General features: G+C 36.0%; 3 protein-coding genes across 3 annotated transcripts; 1 reads left to right on the top strand and 2 right to left on the bottom strand.

Moving 5' to 3' along the window:
• Positions 1–541: 541 nt before the first annotated feature.
• LOC144442410 (uncharacterized) lies at positions 542–2,545 on the bottom strand. The gene is made up of 3 exons (XM_078131753.1): positions 2,243–2,545; positions 1,804–1,985; positions 542–1,239 (listed from the first exon to the last, which is right to left on the bottom strand). The coding sequence occupies exons 1-3, from the start codon at positions 2,487–2,489 to the stop codon at positions 1,141–1,143; spliced, it is 528 nt and encodes a 175-aa protein (XP_077987879.1). The 5' UTR covers positions 2,490–2,545; the 3' UTR covers positions 542–1,140.
• On the bottom strand, positions 2,497–7,423 carry LOC144442669 (uncharacterized). The gene is made up of 5 exons (XM_078132047.1): positions 7,342–7,423; positions 5,531–6,049; positions 4,539–4,678; positions 2,552–4,093; positions 2,497–2,510 (listed from the first exon to the last, which is right to left on the bottom strand). The coding sequence occupies exons 2-5, from the start codon at positions 6,022–6,024 to the stop codon at positions 2,497–2,499; spliced, it is 2,190 nt and encodes a 729-aa protein (XP_077988173.1). The 5' UTR covers positions 6,025–6,049; positions 7,342–7,423.
• A 134-nt stretch (positions 7,424–7,557) lies between these two features.
• LOC144442409 (UDP-sugar transporter protein SLC35A5-like) lies at positions 7,558–15,190 on the top strand. The gene is made up of 7 exons (XM_078131752.1): positions 7,558–7,595; positions 9,950–10,124; positions 10,938–11,036; positions 11,997–12,130; positions 12,737–12,804; positions 13,994–14,747; positions 15,073–15,190. Exons 2-7 carry the CDS (start codon positions 9,983–9,985, stop codon positions 15,139–15,141), a joined length of 1,266 nt encoding a protein of 421 aa, XP_077987878.1. The 5' UTR covers positions 7,558–7,595; positions 9,950–9,982; the 3' UTR covers positions 15,142–15,190.
• Positions 15,191–15,409: the final 219 nt, after the last annotated feature.

The raw sequence follows: 15,409 nt of genomic DNA, 5'->3' as shown, positions 1-15,409 counted from the left end.
ATCGAGGGCAAGTGGCATAATCTTAGACAGCAATAATTCGTATAGTGGGAATGTTTGGGGCCGCTGTTCGTTTAGATTGCCGAATTGACTTTTGCACTTTTGGAAATTGGGCATGTATTTGTATACTTTGAGTAAAAAAAAAAAATAACGTACCCCATGTCCCCTATGCCATGGCCTATACATTGTAAAGAACTCGTAATTTAATGCACACATACTAATAATATACATACATACATACATACATACATACATACATACATACATACATACACACATACATACATACATACATACACACACACACATACACACACACACACACACATTATTGGTTCACAGAAATAATCCCAATGGAAATGTGCTATGAACTCTATTTCAATCATACAAAAAATGCACCTAACAGCTGGTATTTACATTATAGCATGAAATCAAATGTACATCCAAATGTAGAATACAATGTAAAACTGTGATTAAATTGGGTAATTAACAGAAATATTTTCAAATATTTTTCAAGAATTAACCACAATATCTATGCCTACAATATCACTGTTGTTGCATGATTTTATATCAAGCAACTACTCTCAAATATACAATGGTCATGGATATTATCACTACTACTGTCTATATCATTGTCTATTCTTGTTTCTAATCACTACTACTGTCTATATCATTGTCTATTCTTGTTTCTCATCACTACTACTGTCTATATCATTGTCTATTCTTGTTTCTCATCACTACTACTGTCTATATCATTGTCTATTCTTGTTTCTCATCATCACTACTGTCTATATCATTGTCTATTCTTGTTTCTCATCATCACTACTGTCTATATCATTGTCTATTCTTGTTTCTCATCACTACTACTGTCTATATCATTGTCTATTCTTGTTTCTCATCACTACTACTGTCTATATCATTGTCTATTCTTGTTTCTCATCATCATCACTACTACTGTCTATATCATTGTCTAGTCTTGTTTCTCATCATCACTACTGTCTATATCATTGTCTATTCTTGTTTCTCATCATCACTACTACTGCCTATATCATTGTCTAGTCTTGTTTCTCATCACTGCTACTGTCTATATCATTGTCTAGTCTTGTTTCTGATAACTACTACTGTCTACATCATTGTCTATTCTCATTTTTCATCACTGCTGCTGTCTGGATCACTGGCACTGCTTGAACTACTACAACTGCTGTTATCACTCTTAGTTGCAATCTTCTTGGTGGTTGCTTCCTAAAATCAGAATTATAAAAAAATCATTAGTCTTGCTGTCAAATTTGTGTGTACACCATAAAAACTTTGTTCATGTTAGAGTGCATACATCATCTAAAATTAAGTATAGATTCGAAAAACTGATATGCTAAAATAATAAGTGGTTTATTTACCTAAAAACAAATAACAAACTACGTTGAAAGAAAGGAAAAGATAACAAAGAGAGAGATAGTGTATGGGGAGTTAAGAACTAGCTTGAAGTAATCTGTCTGTATTTTCAAAAGTGTCCTTAACCACTCAAATTATAAAGATGGACTGATAACCATCCTCTTAAACAAATTATGGTAAGATTTCCTTACATTTCTTTCTATACCTAAGTACCTAGTAGGAACCCTGCTAAACCAATGGGGAAAGAGGTAGATTTTACCTAGTCAGACCAAAACCAATGGTATGGCACCTAACATCTTCATAACTCTATTGGATTAAGTTAACCATGTGATGTCCATAACAAAACATTTATGTACTATTATTATCTATATCTTCATTTAAGTAATATTTGAGATATAAAACATATTCAAAACTTACCAAGAATAATGCTTTATATTGAGATATTTCATTATTCCTGCCTAGTGCTTTCAAAACAATTTCTATGTTTTTCTTCACATCTGGGTAATTGCAACTTCTTCTCTCTGGTTCCAGTGATACTTCAATTTCAGCAGCTCTCTTGTAAAACTCCATAGCTTTTTTGTAGAGGCTGAAGCTTTTTTCTGAATAATAGAAATATGAAATTATTGGTGATACAAGTGTATCCCATCACATACTCCACCACCACCACCCCCCACCCCCACACACACACATGTACACACACATGCATGCATGCATGCATGCATACATACATACATACATACATACATACATACATACACACACATACATACATACATACATACATACATACACACACACACACACACACACACACACACACATACATACATACATACATACATACATACATACATACCTCTATCTTCAGCATTTCCTGTTTTCTTTCCTTTGTCTTTGGCTTCCTTGGCAAGACTTTGGTACAGAGACCCAACAAAGTAGACACTTCTTGCTGTATCTGGATGATTGTCTCCTAGCAACCGCTTCCTAATATCCATAGCGTCATGTGCCAAGGTCAATGCTTCATCATACTTTTTCATTTCACTGTACGTTAGGGCTTTGTTTTTCAAGCAAACAGCAGTTTTTGAATAACCATATAAATTCATGCTTTTCTCAATTTGCAAAGCCTTATCATAATATGACAAAGCTTCATAATATTTGCGCTCACTTTCCTCTGTATCTTTACGATCTGCTGCACTATTTCCCATTGCATGGCAGCATGTACCAACGTTTGTCAAGAATATGGGCATATCAAGATGGGGACCATCTTTGGCCACACTGCTCAGCACATCCACAGCTTCTTTATGATACTTAGCCGAGTCATTAAACTCGTCTAGGCTATAGTATGCATGACCAATAGCATTCAAGGTACGTGCTACGTATGTGTGATTTTTCAACAATTGCGTGCGCACAGCTAATGACTTTTCGTAAAGCTTGATGGCTGCACGTTGACCCTTTTCCCATACTAAGCATCTTGCTTGCACATACTCACAAGTTGCTAAAGTTAACTTATACATCTCTGTAGATGAAACTGCATCCTTTTCTAAGCTCTTCAAAATTTGAAATGGCTCCTGTAGTTTCTGTTTTGCAACATTATGATAAGCCTTAGGAATATAGGAATCTGCTTCAAAAGCTCTCATGAAACAGTATTCTACCTGGCTGCCCCTTTCTTTGTAACTTTGGGCAAAATTATCAAATATTTCAATTCTGCGATCTGGGTCTAGATAATATTCATACATCAGGAAGAGAGATAGGGCCATTTTGTGATCTTTCTTACTCTCTAATGCAGGATTCATCTTCAACTGCATCATCAATTCTACATAATAATCCAGATTTGTCTGGTTGTTTTGAACCATGAATTTCATCACTTCCGTGTAATTCTTCTCAACTTTTTTTGCATTCTGTCGTAGCAGCTGGTCATAAAAGTTGACATAATTTCTCTCTGCCTGTTTCACAGAATTTTGTAATTTCTTCTCCTTAGGAATCTCTTGTAAGAAAGAACGTACGAGTGGATGTAGACTGTATTTTGCAACAGCTTTATAATTTTTGAGATTTTCAAAGCTTACATTTGTTTCTGCCTGAACAACTTTCCAAAGGCTGACTAAAGGCTGAAGTATATCTATCTTAGCTGCACTAAGTTCTTCTTCACCTAATACACCATGTGCGGCTAACTCATCGAATGTACTGGGAAACACAGAGAGTTTCAACCATGCGTTTTTTAATGCATCGGGTAATGCTTCAAAAACTAACTGCAAGCATTGATCAACTGGGCTTTCACTAAAAGTTGACTTCAATTCCTCATGTACTGGATAATCTAATGTTTTCATAGTCCTCTGTTTGACAGGGTCAAGCTGCATAATGATATCCCTGGGTAAAACCCCTCCATCTTTTAGACGGCTAGCTATGATCCTCAAAGCCAATGGTAGATTGCCAGTCAGTGTGGCCAACTCAGTCGCTTCTTCATATGAAATACTTGCTAATTTTTGGAGTAGATTTATAGATTCATAGATTTCAAATGGCTTCAACTCTATTTGCTTGAAAGCAACATGCCCAAAACGTACCTCACTAAACGCATATCTCGAAGTCATGATTATTTTGAGTCGCTTGTTTTTGGTGCGTAGAAGTTCAAGGAGAATGTTATGGAAGTCATCACAAACACGACTCTCTGGTTCCATCACTTTATCAGCATTGTCAATGAACAGGATGGTATCTAAAATTAATTCACATATTACATTAAAAAGACTATGTTTTAACATCGTGTGTCTTCAAACTATTGAGCGCCCTCTCTGTTTGCTTTTAAAGGTCTTTTCAACTGAAGCATAGTTACCACACCATTTGAAATGGAAGGTAAATTGGTAATAAAGTTAGTGTTTTCTAACAAAATTATAACTCACACTGTATCAAAATTTAAAAATCATTTCTGTAAGAAAAAAAGAAAGAAAGAAAGAAAGAATGCAGAACATATATATCTAAGAATAAGATTACTGGTACCTTTGGTTTACACATACTAGGGTGATTTATGATCAGAAATAAACTTCATCACAATTTGTATACAACTCCACTTTACATATTTGACCTTTAAACTTTGAACCTCCACTTTCCCTGTTTTCACCTTTACACTTTGACCCTTTTAACTTTTAAATTATCTACCTTACCTATTTTACAGGAGGCACACCAGTCTTTCAGCATCACAAAATCTGCTGTGTCAAAGGTCACGTTCACCCCAAGAGAAGTGAGCATCTCCAGAAGAACTTCTTGAAGTGATTTCTTCTCTCTCAGGCTTACATGGTATGCCCTAAATATGAATATACAATAAAGTTATGTTATTTAAATCAATATACATGGTATACCCTGAGTATGAATATATAATAAAGTTATGTTACATAAATCAATATACATGGTATGCCCTGAGTATGAATATATAATAAAGTTATGTTACATAAATCAATATACATGGTATGCCCTGAGTATGAATATATAATAAAGTTATGTTATATAAATCAATATACATGGTATGCCCTGAGTATGAATATATAACAAAGTCATGTTATATAAATCAATATACATGGTACGCCCTGATGACCCACCAAAATTTGGTGTTCCCCTTATCTCTTACCATGTGGTGACCCACAAGAAAACACAGTATTTGTCATTTTGACCAAAGCCAAAAAATGTTGTCTTTATTAAATGGCAAACTGAAGATGTAATAATGTAAAGAAGTAAAAATAAAATAATACTGTATTTATCCACAGTCCCCCAACCTTTTATTTTACCTGAGGCTTAAAAAAATTGTGTGGTTCTGATTATGCTCAATTTAGAATAGGTGGGGTAGGTAGATTTTTTTTCATGTGTAAATGTCTAGTTCAGGTAGTTATGTTTTCCGTTGTTTTCCATATGGTCTCTGTGTTATTGGTTTCTTCTCATCAGATGTACAGCCATTTCAGATTGGAAGAACAGTTTCATATTGTCTTTTTAAGTTGATGCCAGTTTCAGCATCCACTATTTCTTGTAAGAGTTCACACAATTTTTACAATTTTATTTTATAATTTTTTCTTGAATATATGTAAACAAAGTTTAGGGTTGGCAATGAAAAACTAGATGGGGTCAGGTAACCAGAACCAAACAATTATTTTTTTTTAGGCCTTACCTGTAATCCATTCTAGAACACACTTCCAACGCTAGCTCAGTTTTTCCCATCCCAGCCAAACCACAGATACTAACACAGGTGATCCGATCTGACTCAGATTTCAGCTTGGTTATCACTTCCTCCAAATATTCTTCTCTGCCAACAAACACAGCACCCGGTCTCCTACACATAATCTCACCTCTTTTCTTTAAGTATTCCTTTCTCAATTCCTTGTACTCATTCAACTCTTTTAACACTGTATTAAGGTGAATACTTTCAAATATTTGTTTCAAATAATCTGTGTTATCTTCTCCAATCAATCCGTTTCTTTCCAACGTCTCAAAGAAAGTTAGTGCGTTGGTGATTTCTTCAAAACCTTTACTACCAATGTTATCTCTAGCTGCTACTTTGGCACGCTGTAAGTCTTCATCCCTCATCTCTCTGCTCATCTCAATCAAGAACTTCCTCCACACCCCTACTTGAGGTTTGTCCTCATAAACATCAGAACTTGCCATGATGTCCTCTACTAGTACTATTAATCTACTAACAAAGAATACGAAATGTTAACTTTGTTTTGCTGCTTATTTTCAAGAGTTCACTTCTACAGTTTTCATAAATATTAATTATATGAGAACGCCAACAAATTCTTGTAAAAATATATCATGTTTATATCATTCATGTATGACATCCGTTTCATTGCAAAAAATTGTTTTGGCACCCTCGCCTGTTAATCTTCATTAATATGCATAGGTAAACATCTTTAATAGCAAGACCACAGACATACTTTTGAAGTAAATAAATATATCATTTGCTTTGTTTCATTTTGTCTATGAATACTCATATGTGCTAATATTTCAAAAGCAAGGGCCACATAAAGGAAGTACAGTAGATTCCTTAAGCATTTCCTTCAGTTTATCATAAGAGAACGAAAGATGGTGCATTGTTGGTCCCAAGTGGGACGGAGATACTGAAGATGGTTGCAATTCACTTCACCTCAATTTCAACTTACCCCAATATTAACTCGCCCCATTTTCAACTCGCCTCAACCCCTTTCAAAATCATGTAGTAAAATTTATTTGTAGATGTGATTTACAAGTGCATGTAGGCAAATCGGGAATGCACTGATAGAATTAAGACTAACGTGACATGCAAAATACGCAATATGAGGTATTATTCTCTGACTATTTGTGCCCATCGTTCATCTTGATGTCTATCATAATAAAGTGCAAAGTCTGGCTGGATCAATTCCTGGAAGTGAGTGGAGTTAAAATAGGATTAGTGTGATGTGCTCACGATTGCATTTCCTGTCCTGGTTTATAAATTATATATGACGAATGGTAGATCTATCATTCTATGTAAAAACATCGTGCGTACCTATATTGACTTTCAATTTGGTTTATCCATGTCTATCCCTCCTGTTGGTAAGAAAACCATTTTTTATGTTAAACAAATAAATGAAAAATAAAAACAAGCAATCAGCCCACAAATCCGATGCACTGAAATTTAGGCGAGCTGACACTGGGGCAAGTTGAAATTGCGTTGAGTTGAATGGGGTGAGTTGAAATAAGACGAGTTTAAATTGGGACTAAGTAATCCGTCGCCATCGAAGGTCAGAGTTCTTGGAGACCATGTTTCCTAAATTACGTGCGCCCAAATCCCGCTTGCAGACGGTATACTGGAGGGACAGATCGCGTTCCGAATTACTCCGTCTGCAAGCAGGATTATTTGAGTCCCTGCCTTTACTTTAGCCTAGTAGTAGTACTACATCATTTAAACATGTACATGTCCTCGTTCAGGTCAAAACAAAATTTACAATTATACAATTATTTTACCATTTAGATGCCACTAAGAGTCAGGTGTAAGCTTCCTGTGCCAGTGGTCATTCAAGTATTATTACAACGTTGTAACTGTCATATGCATCGGTGATAATGTTGTGGGGTTGTGACCTTACACGACCTTTTCACGCATGATTCTACGCTTCAGTCAATCACTTTGCAGCTTCACTTTGCCGAATTGGTCAGGCATGCGCACAGCGACGCAAAATCCAATATGGTTCCTGTCTCGAAGTCCAAAACACCACTCACAGGTAATATTATCGGTGAAAACCTATGATTTCGACAGTTTCTTCTTATTTGAGTTAATTTAGCAACACTCCTTTTAAAGGGTAAAGATAGGGAGACCCTGAAATACCCGATTCAGGGTTCAACGTCTCTAAATCAACGATAAGTTAGTATGGACTACGTACGATATTGCACTTTGGCTTTGCAGTAAACATGCCAGTATCTCGTCATTGCCATTGGCATGCACAGTTGTGTAAATAGCTCTGGATGTATACGCTGCACTGTGGGGTTTCGACACGTCTTCTACCCAAGGAAAGAACCATAGCGGAGGGGAGAAGACGTATAGAAACCCCGCCGCGTATACATCCAGAGTTATTGTGTGGACGACCCCGTTTGACCTGCCTTATTTATTTAATATTTTTCCTGTGGTGCCACGTGTCTTATATAGACACGGTAGATCTATAGCTCACCAGGCAGACAGTCAGAGTGATAAGAATACAAGCCTAGTAGTAGTACCACCCCATGTCAGAAGCCGGCCCTCACTGGAGAGACTACTGCCACTGCGGTGGCCCTAGTCGTTCCTCACTGAAATGGCTAGTGCCACCACCCACGATACCCTGGACCACAGGCATTTGTTTCCCGAGTTATGGCTCAGAATATTTGTATCAGAATACAATAAAATGATGATAATATCGTTAATATTGACGTATTAAACCAACACTATATGAAAGGGGTAAAATTACACTTGTTTCTGTGATCGCGCAGTTTCACTAAATGCGAAGGAAGACACAAGGTATGAAAGGCAGCCGCCATTACCGTACGTAAACATGAACGTTCAACCGGCCGTTGTACTGGGCAAACATTTCGAAGATTTTACCTTCCGTCACTTCCTGGCTCCTAAATTTAATAATCTTCCGATAAATCGTGTCGTTGTTACAATCGGACCACACTTACCAAAGATATCAACGGATTTCTGACGCCATGTAGGGGAATTGGAGCAGATAAATTTTTTCTAACTACCTATTTTGCATATTGTCCTAGCCCTTTTATGTAACAGCAGCACATGTTACAGCCGATAACGGCTCTCCATTTAACATGTAGACATCGATATCCAATCACGTTCTCGGAAGGTAGTTAGAAAAAATTTATCTGCTCCAATTCCCCTACATGGCGTCAGAAATCCGTTGATATCTTTGGTAAGTGTGGTCCGATTGTAACAACGACACGATTTATCGGAAGATTATTAAATTTAGGAGCCAGGAAGTGACGGAAGGTAAAATCTTCGAAATGTTTGCCCAGTACAACGGCCGGTTGAACGTTCATGTTTACGTACGGTAATGGCGGCTGCCTTTCATACCTTGTGTCTTCCTTCGCATTTAGTGAAACTGCGCGATCACAGAAACAAGTGTAATTTTACCCCTTTCATATAGTGTTGGTTTAATACGTCAATATTAACGATATTATCATCATTTTATTGTATTCTGATACAAATATTCTGAGCCATAACTCGGGAAACAAATGCCTGTGCCCTGGACCATGATATTTCTCGTCGCTGAACATTCCCAACAAATCAATCACACAGAACTCTTCAAATGCTTCCATTTTACCTTAAAACACCAAATGGAAACCTATTATTTCATTTCTTGTGCAGCGCACAACCATTCAAAAAAGTTTCCATATCGACAATGTCACAAGTGTCAGCGTTATTGTGTGCATGCATGACTCCAGTACATGCCCAGCTGAATGGCTGCTTGCCGAGACTTTTTGAGTGGTTATGCATTGCTCAAAAAGTCTCAGAGAAATGAATAATTGGTTTGCATTTCGACAACCGGCTGTGGAGCAGCAATTATGTATCACTGCTAAAATATCATAAAATCAAGATACAGGGACTCTGATAGTAAAGATAATGTGTATAAACTGAAAGTGGATGAAAGTAGTCATACCTTTCAGTCACAAAAATGTTAAGTAAATATTTACTTAAACTATTCCAAATAATACACTTGAAGCTATCAAAATCATCGAAGGTACAGAAGATTACCATGATCTCTGCTGGGTATTGTTTGTCATGTGGCTGTGCTTGTCATAGGCTCAGGGATAATTTGGATGGGCTATGTTTTCCTGTATTCCTGTGTGATATGGCTATTGAATTCTTCTACTATATTACTTCAGAGTTCAATGTGATTCAACATATTGTAAAACTGTTGCGACGATCCTGATTTGAATCAAATTTGAATATTTCTACACATACTTATTTTTTACCACTACAACCATTGCAATGAGTCATTGTTTTCTAGATTAAGAATTAACAGGTAACACAGGGGGGTAAAAATTAGTGACATTAATAAACATCTTCATTTATAATTTCTCTTTTGAATTTTAGTTATGGTAATTGCTACTATGTGAAGAAGGAATAATGGATTTCTTTGCCAAGAAGAGACAGGCACTACAGGAGTGTATTTCTGACAGAGCAGTATGGATTACAATATTACTTGGAAGTCTGTATGTCTGTCTTGGAACATCAAGAATTTTGTTGATAAGAGTATCAGCAAATGAAGGTTGGGGACCCTATTTTTTGTTATTTTGTTATGTTTACATGGCAATGATGTGTTGGTCGATTTAAAAAAAAAGTGACAGAAATAAAGACCATTTTCTTCATATTTCTCTGCATCTCCTTTTCCTCCTCTCTATCTTCTTTTTATTGGATTCCTGGTAACAAGCCCTTACCCAACTTCTCTACACAATTGGCATGTTCTCAGCTCCCCCCCCCCCTCCTCGCGCACTTTGTTCATGAACAAGTGTCACCGCCACCATGACTGTAGATGACATTGACTGTCCAGACACTTGCTTATTCTTGCCAGAGAGGGCACTGTAGGGTCACCCAAATCAGCAAGAGTCTCAATCACTGAATTTATAGTAAATGACAAAGGAATGACAGGAGTCAAATGCTTAAAATTTGTTAAGAACTAAAGAGGGCAACTTAGGTGGAAATTTGACTTCCAGATCAGTTTACCTTTAACATTAACCTGTAAGGTTTATTGCACTGTGCTCTGTGCGTAAATAAAGATGTACTCAAATATTCTATTTGTATTGCCAGATGATTAACTGTGGGTGGTGTATGGCGTATTTGAACTATAATGTTTGCATGCAAGAGATGAAGGGATCTGGTAAAAGTTGCATATATTTGAATTTTCCATACCTGGTATCATCACTTTGGTGGGGAAGCAGAGTACCTGGGGAACAGTTATAGATGATACCTACCTACTGACATTTATAACACTATCCTTACCAATGATTGTAGATTGCTCTCTGTACCTACTCTGTTTTTTGACAAAACATTTATATAAACTTTATTTCCTCTTGTTAACTAGATCATTTGTTTGAGTATTTACCAGTAACAGTAAATGTGTGTGCTGAGTTAGTCAAGTTGATAATCTGCAGTACTCTAGCCATAAGACTCATGGTCAAAGGTATATATATGTATATTATATTATATCTTAGATGTTGATCATTGCTATCAAATGTTGATAGATTTATTATCAAGTGCATAGTTGAACTAAGTGAAGGTACAAACACTTTATAGTATAGAATGTGTCACATCATGTGTGTGTGTATCTGTGTATGCCTAATTTTGAAATTTATGTATGTATGTATGTATGTATGTATGTATGTATGTATGTATGTATGTATGTATGTATGTATGTATGTATGTATGTATGTATGTATGTACGTATGTATGTGTATATGTATGTATGTATGTATGTATGTATGTATGTATGTATGTATGTATGTATGTATGTATGTATGTATGTATGTATGTATGTATGTATGTATGTACGTATGTATGTGTATATGTATGTATGTATGTATGTATGTATGTATGTATGTATGTATGTATGTATGTATGTATGTATGTATGTATGTATGTATGTATGTATGTATGTATGTATGTATGTATGTATGTATGTATGTATGTGTCTGTGTGCATGTCTCTGATTATGTGCCTGTATGTATATATGTGTATGTATTCGAGTGTCTTGGTCTCTCTCTCTCTGTCTGTCTGTGTGTGTGTGTGTGTGTGTGTGTGTGTGTGTGTGTGTGTTTGTGTGTGTGTGTGCCTGTTCATGTGGCTATATTTATGTTTTCCTGAAGTAGTCACTCACTGTCTTGATTAAAGGTTGATTATATCTGCAAGTCGTAGACACCCACGTACCGGTATCATGGTTTCACCCATCAATCTACTATAACAAACAGTTATAGTTTTAGTTTGTGTCTATCTGTAAAAAACTTAGATTGCCGCTGTAGTAACACTAAAGGAAGTTGAAAATACATTCCAATAAAAATGCCTTTCAGATGTAAAAGATATATAATGTTGATCTTATTGTACAATTATGAGGATGTAATAACATTTCATCATTCCTTTCTTGTAGAGGGTAAATCATGTAAAGAAATGTTCTACATACCTAAGAAAGATGTGCCAGCACTCTTCAAGTGGGCTGTACCAGGAATTCTGTATTTTCTTGATAACTTGATAAATTTTTATACAATTATGGCCTTTGGACCAGTAAGTATTTAACAAGTTGTATGTGTAATACAGATTAGAATCCATGTTTTCATCAAATTTTACATAGTGATACATGTGATAAATAGAGCAGAAAATGAAAAAGAGACCCTGAAATGTGGTCAAAATAAACACATGGTAATGCTTCACAGTTATTACTATAGCAAGTCATTCTGATAAGGCCTTAAAAAAATAATTGTTTGGTTCCGGTTACCAGACCCCACCTAGTTTTTTCAGTGCCGACCCTAACAATTTTCAAGGAAAAAATAATGAAATTGCAAAAATTGTGAAGTCTCACAAGAAATAATGGATGCAGAAACTGACTTCATCATAAAAAACTATGTAAAACTGTTCTTTCAATCTGTAATGGCTGTACATCTGATAGGAACAAGTAAATAACACAGAGACCATTTGGAAAGCCATGGAAGACCTGAAGTAGACACCAAAACAAAATATATGATAAAATAAAATAAAAAATCTACCTACCCTACCTATTCCAAAATTGAGCGTAATCAGAACCACATAATTTTTTTATAATGACTCATCTATACATGCATTGTCCTGATTACTATTTCTTCTGTTTTTGTCGACTATTTTGTCGACATACAGGCTGTAGCAGTGTTGCTATCCAACTTTGTAGTAATTACAACATCAATTCTCTTCAGACTCATATTGAGGTAAGTGTTATGTAAATTATATGTAAATTATATGTAAATCAGTGTCTTTTGGGATTTTTGTCTCTAAAAAGTCTGATGCATTGAATATCCAGCAACAATTTTGTTCAAAAATGCCTGCAATGTTTTGATGGTGCTAAATAGACAACTTGCAGTCTAGAGTGAACATGCTCAGATGCAAAGGACTATAGGATTATCTGTACGGTAGTTATCGTAATACCTAATCTGGAGCTATTAATAGAATAAACCTCCTACAATGGTCAGGGTAACCATGACTACATTATTTGTTGTTACAAACAATATAACACCATCATTTAAAATAGTAATTTATTCATATTTGTCATCATAGTTCCCATAATGCAACATTCAGATTATTCAAGATGGTGGGTTTGCAAGTTCCCTGTTGGAAAACATCATATCGGTGTATTTATGTTGTTTTGTTTTGAGTTTGTACCCATTACAAAATGACTTGTCAAGTAAAAGTTCAGACCACCATAGAAACAGATATGCATGGTATACGTTAGATTTACAATAGAGCTCATGACAGTACATGAAACCATCAACAAAATGTGGCTAAGATAACTCCTGTATGAGCTAGTTCCCAAAAATGTTGTGATCTGCCACAATGTTAGCAGAATGTTTTGATTCATTGAGAATGTCGCCAACTTTTGCCTTGAATTACAAGGGAAAGATTGTTTTTTACCAAAGGAACCTTTAATACTCAACTATCCTGGCCTGGCTCTCACTTCCGTTCAAAAAAAAAAAAAACACTTTTGAACAGCACTCCTAGTGGCCAAACTATGCAATCTTTTGTCTTTATGATAACTGAAATTTGGTGTATTAGGATATGAAACATAATAGGAACCTTAACCATGGGTTGTCAGAGGCAGAGCAGTTAGCTTATATGCCTCTTACCTCTGCATTCTTGGTTTGAACCCAGCCGACAGTTGATTGAAAACTAACCAGGTCTGTATGTAAGAAGGGTGATGCTCAGTTTGACCCTGCCAAACAATGCAGGTTTGTCCGAGGTATTCCTGTATTTCCTCCTGCTTTAACAACACTAGGGTGCTGCACCATAGTGATCATTCAACAAATTTCCGAAAGTATTTGGACAAATTAAGATTGTTATTATTATTATTATTATTATAAACATATTAAAATCCCAATAATCTTATGTATTGTTTTTGAACAGGAGAAAATTCAGCAGTGTACAATGGGCAGCAGTGGTGATACTGTTTTTATCACTTGTGGCATTATCAACTGAAAACAGTAACCAGAATCATGTCAACCAACACAAAGACCACGCCATCGACCATATCGTGGTTTCTACAGTATCACCAAATACCATTCATAATGATGACATGTGTCGCCCAAGGAAAACTCACAGTGTTAAAAATAAAGATAATGAGGAAACAACACAAAAGTTCAAGTTCACACATGGTCATTTACTAGTCCTGACCCAGTGTCTTATCGCCTCAACGGCTAACATTTACAATGAGAAGATCTTCAAGGAAGGGAAAGGAATGGAAGACAGTATATATGTACAAAACAGTAAATTATATATTTTTGGTGTAATCTTTAATTCACTTTCACTTATCATACATCAAGAATATCGAAACAGGATTTATGAGTGTGGATTTTTTTACGGATATAATATATATGCAATGATATTAATATTGACAAATTCCTGTTTTGGATTAACTATCGCAACAATTTTGAAATTTAGAGACAATATGTTCCACGTTATGTCTTCATCAACGGTGACTGTTGTTGTTATTACCTACTCAATTGCCTTTCTCCATTTCGAACCAAGTTTGAACTTTTTCCTGCAAGCACCAGTCGTGTTGCTAGCTATCTTTGTATACAATGCAAGTAAGCTGACGTTTCCAGAGAAAGAAAGTGCAGAGTCATCTCAAACACAAACGCAGTTGAAAAGAAATGGCAGGGTAAGTAAATAAGGCAAAATATAAAAAATTGTGTTTCCGATCACAAAAGCATGTGACACATTTGCTGTTTTTGATAATACATGTATGTGTAATAAAAACAGAACCGTACGCCACGTGAGTTCAAGTGTGGGTACTCGGGGATATTAGCGCTCGTGCTTGCAGTATTTTCTGCTGTACTTTAACTCACTACCCTCATGAAAGTATGGCCGCAGAGTACACTGTAAGCACTTGTGCAGATACCCCAAGTACACCACACTTACACTGGCATCTCATAGGGATCGGCCATAGTCTTTACCCATCAAATATTTTCTGACATTTTTTACAGATTCATAGTGAACAGAGAAACCTAATATCTGCCATAGAGGAAGAAGAAGAAGAAGAAGATTCTGTATAATTTAGAAAATAACTTTGAAGGCATGTGGGTTAAGTGGGTGTGTACAAGATAATGTTATGTCACACGCATGCACATGCACACACACACACACACACACACACACACACACACACACACACACACACACACACACATATGCTTGTATGCACACACTACACACACACACACACACACACAGGGCAGAGTCCTTTGCTTCAAACCCATTTGATGTACCACTGGCAGTATCACCACTCTCAACACCAAGAAAGAATCTAGTGAACAACATATA

Source organism: Glandiceps talaboti, chromosome 11, assembly GCF_964340395.1.
Source record: "Glandiceps talaboti chromosome 11, keGlaTala1.1, whole genome shotgun sequence".
NCBI lineage: Eukaryota > Metazoa > Hemichordata > Enteropneusta > Spengelidae > Glandiceps > Glandiceps talaboti.
This window is presented reverse-complemented; position numbering and strand designations above follow the sequence as displayed.

Bases quoted from the DNA above. Each gene is read 5' to 3' on its own strand.
- LOC144442410 (XM_078131753.1), bottom strand. From the start codon at position 2,489: ATGAATTTATATGGTTATTCAAAAACTGCTGTTTGCTTGAAAAACAAA. The intron at 1,986-2,242 runs GTATGTATGTAT...TCTATTATTCAG, and splicing joins AGGAAATGCTGAAGATAGAG to AAAAAAGCTTCAGCCTCTAC. The intron at 1,240-1,803 runs GTAAGTTTTGAA...TTCTGATTTTAG, and splicing joins AATATAAAGCATTATTCTTG to GAAGCAACCACCAAGAAGAT.
- LOC144442669 (XM_078132047.1), bottom strand. From the start codon at position 6,024: ATGGCAAGTTCTGATGTTTATGAGGACAAACCTCAAGTAGGGGTGTGG. The intron at 4,679-5,530 runs GTAAGGCCTAAA...ATTCATATTTAG, and splicing joins TGTTCTAGAATGGATTACAG to GGCATACCATGTAAGCCTGA. The intron at 4,094-4,538 runs GTAAGGTAGATA...AATTAATTTTAG, and splicing joins GTGTGCCTCCTGTAAAATAG to ATACCATCCTGTTCATTGAC.
- LOC144442409 (XM_078131752.1), top strand. From the start codon at position 9,983: ATGGATTTCTTTGCCAAGAAGAGACAGGCACTACAGGAGTGTATTTCT. The intron at 10,125-10,937 runs GTTGGGGACCCT...CTTGTTAACTAG, and splicing joins AAGAGTATCAGCAAATGAAG to ATCATTTGTTTGAGTATTTA. The intron at 12,131-12,736 runs GTAAGTATTTAA...GTCGACATACAG, and splicing joins CAATTATGGCCTTTGGACCA to GCTGTAGCAGTGTTGCTATC.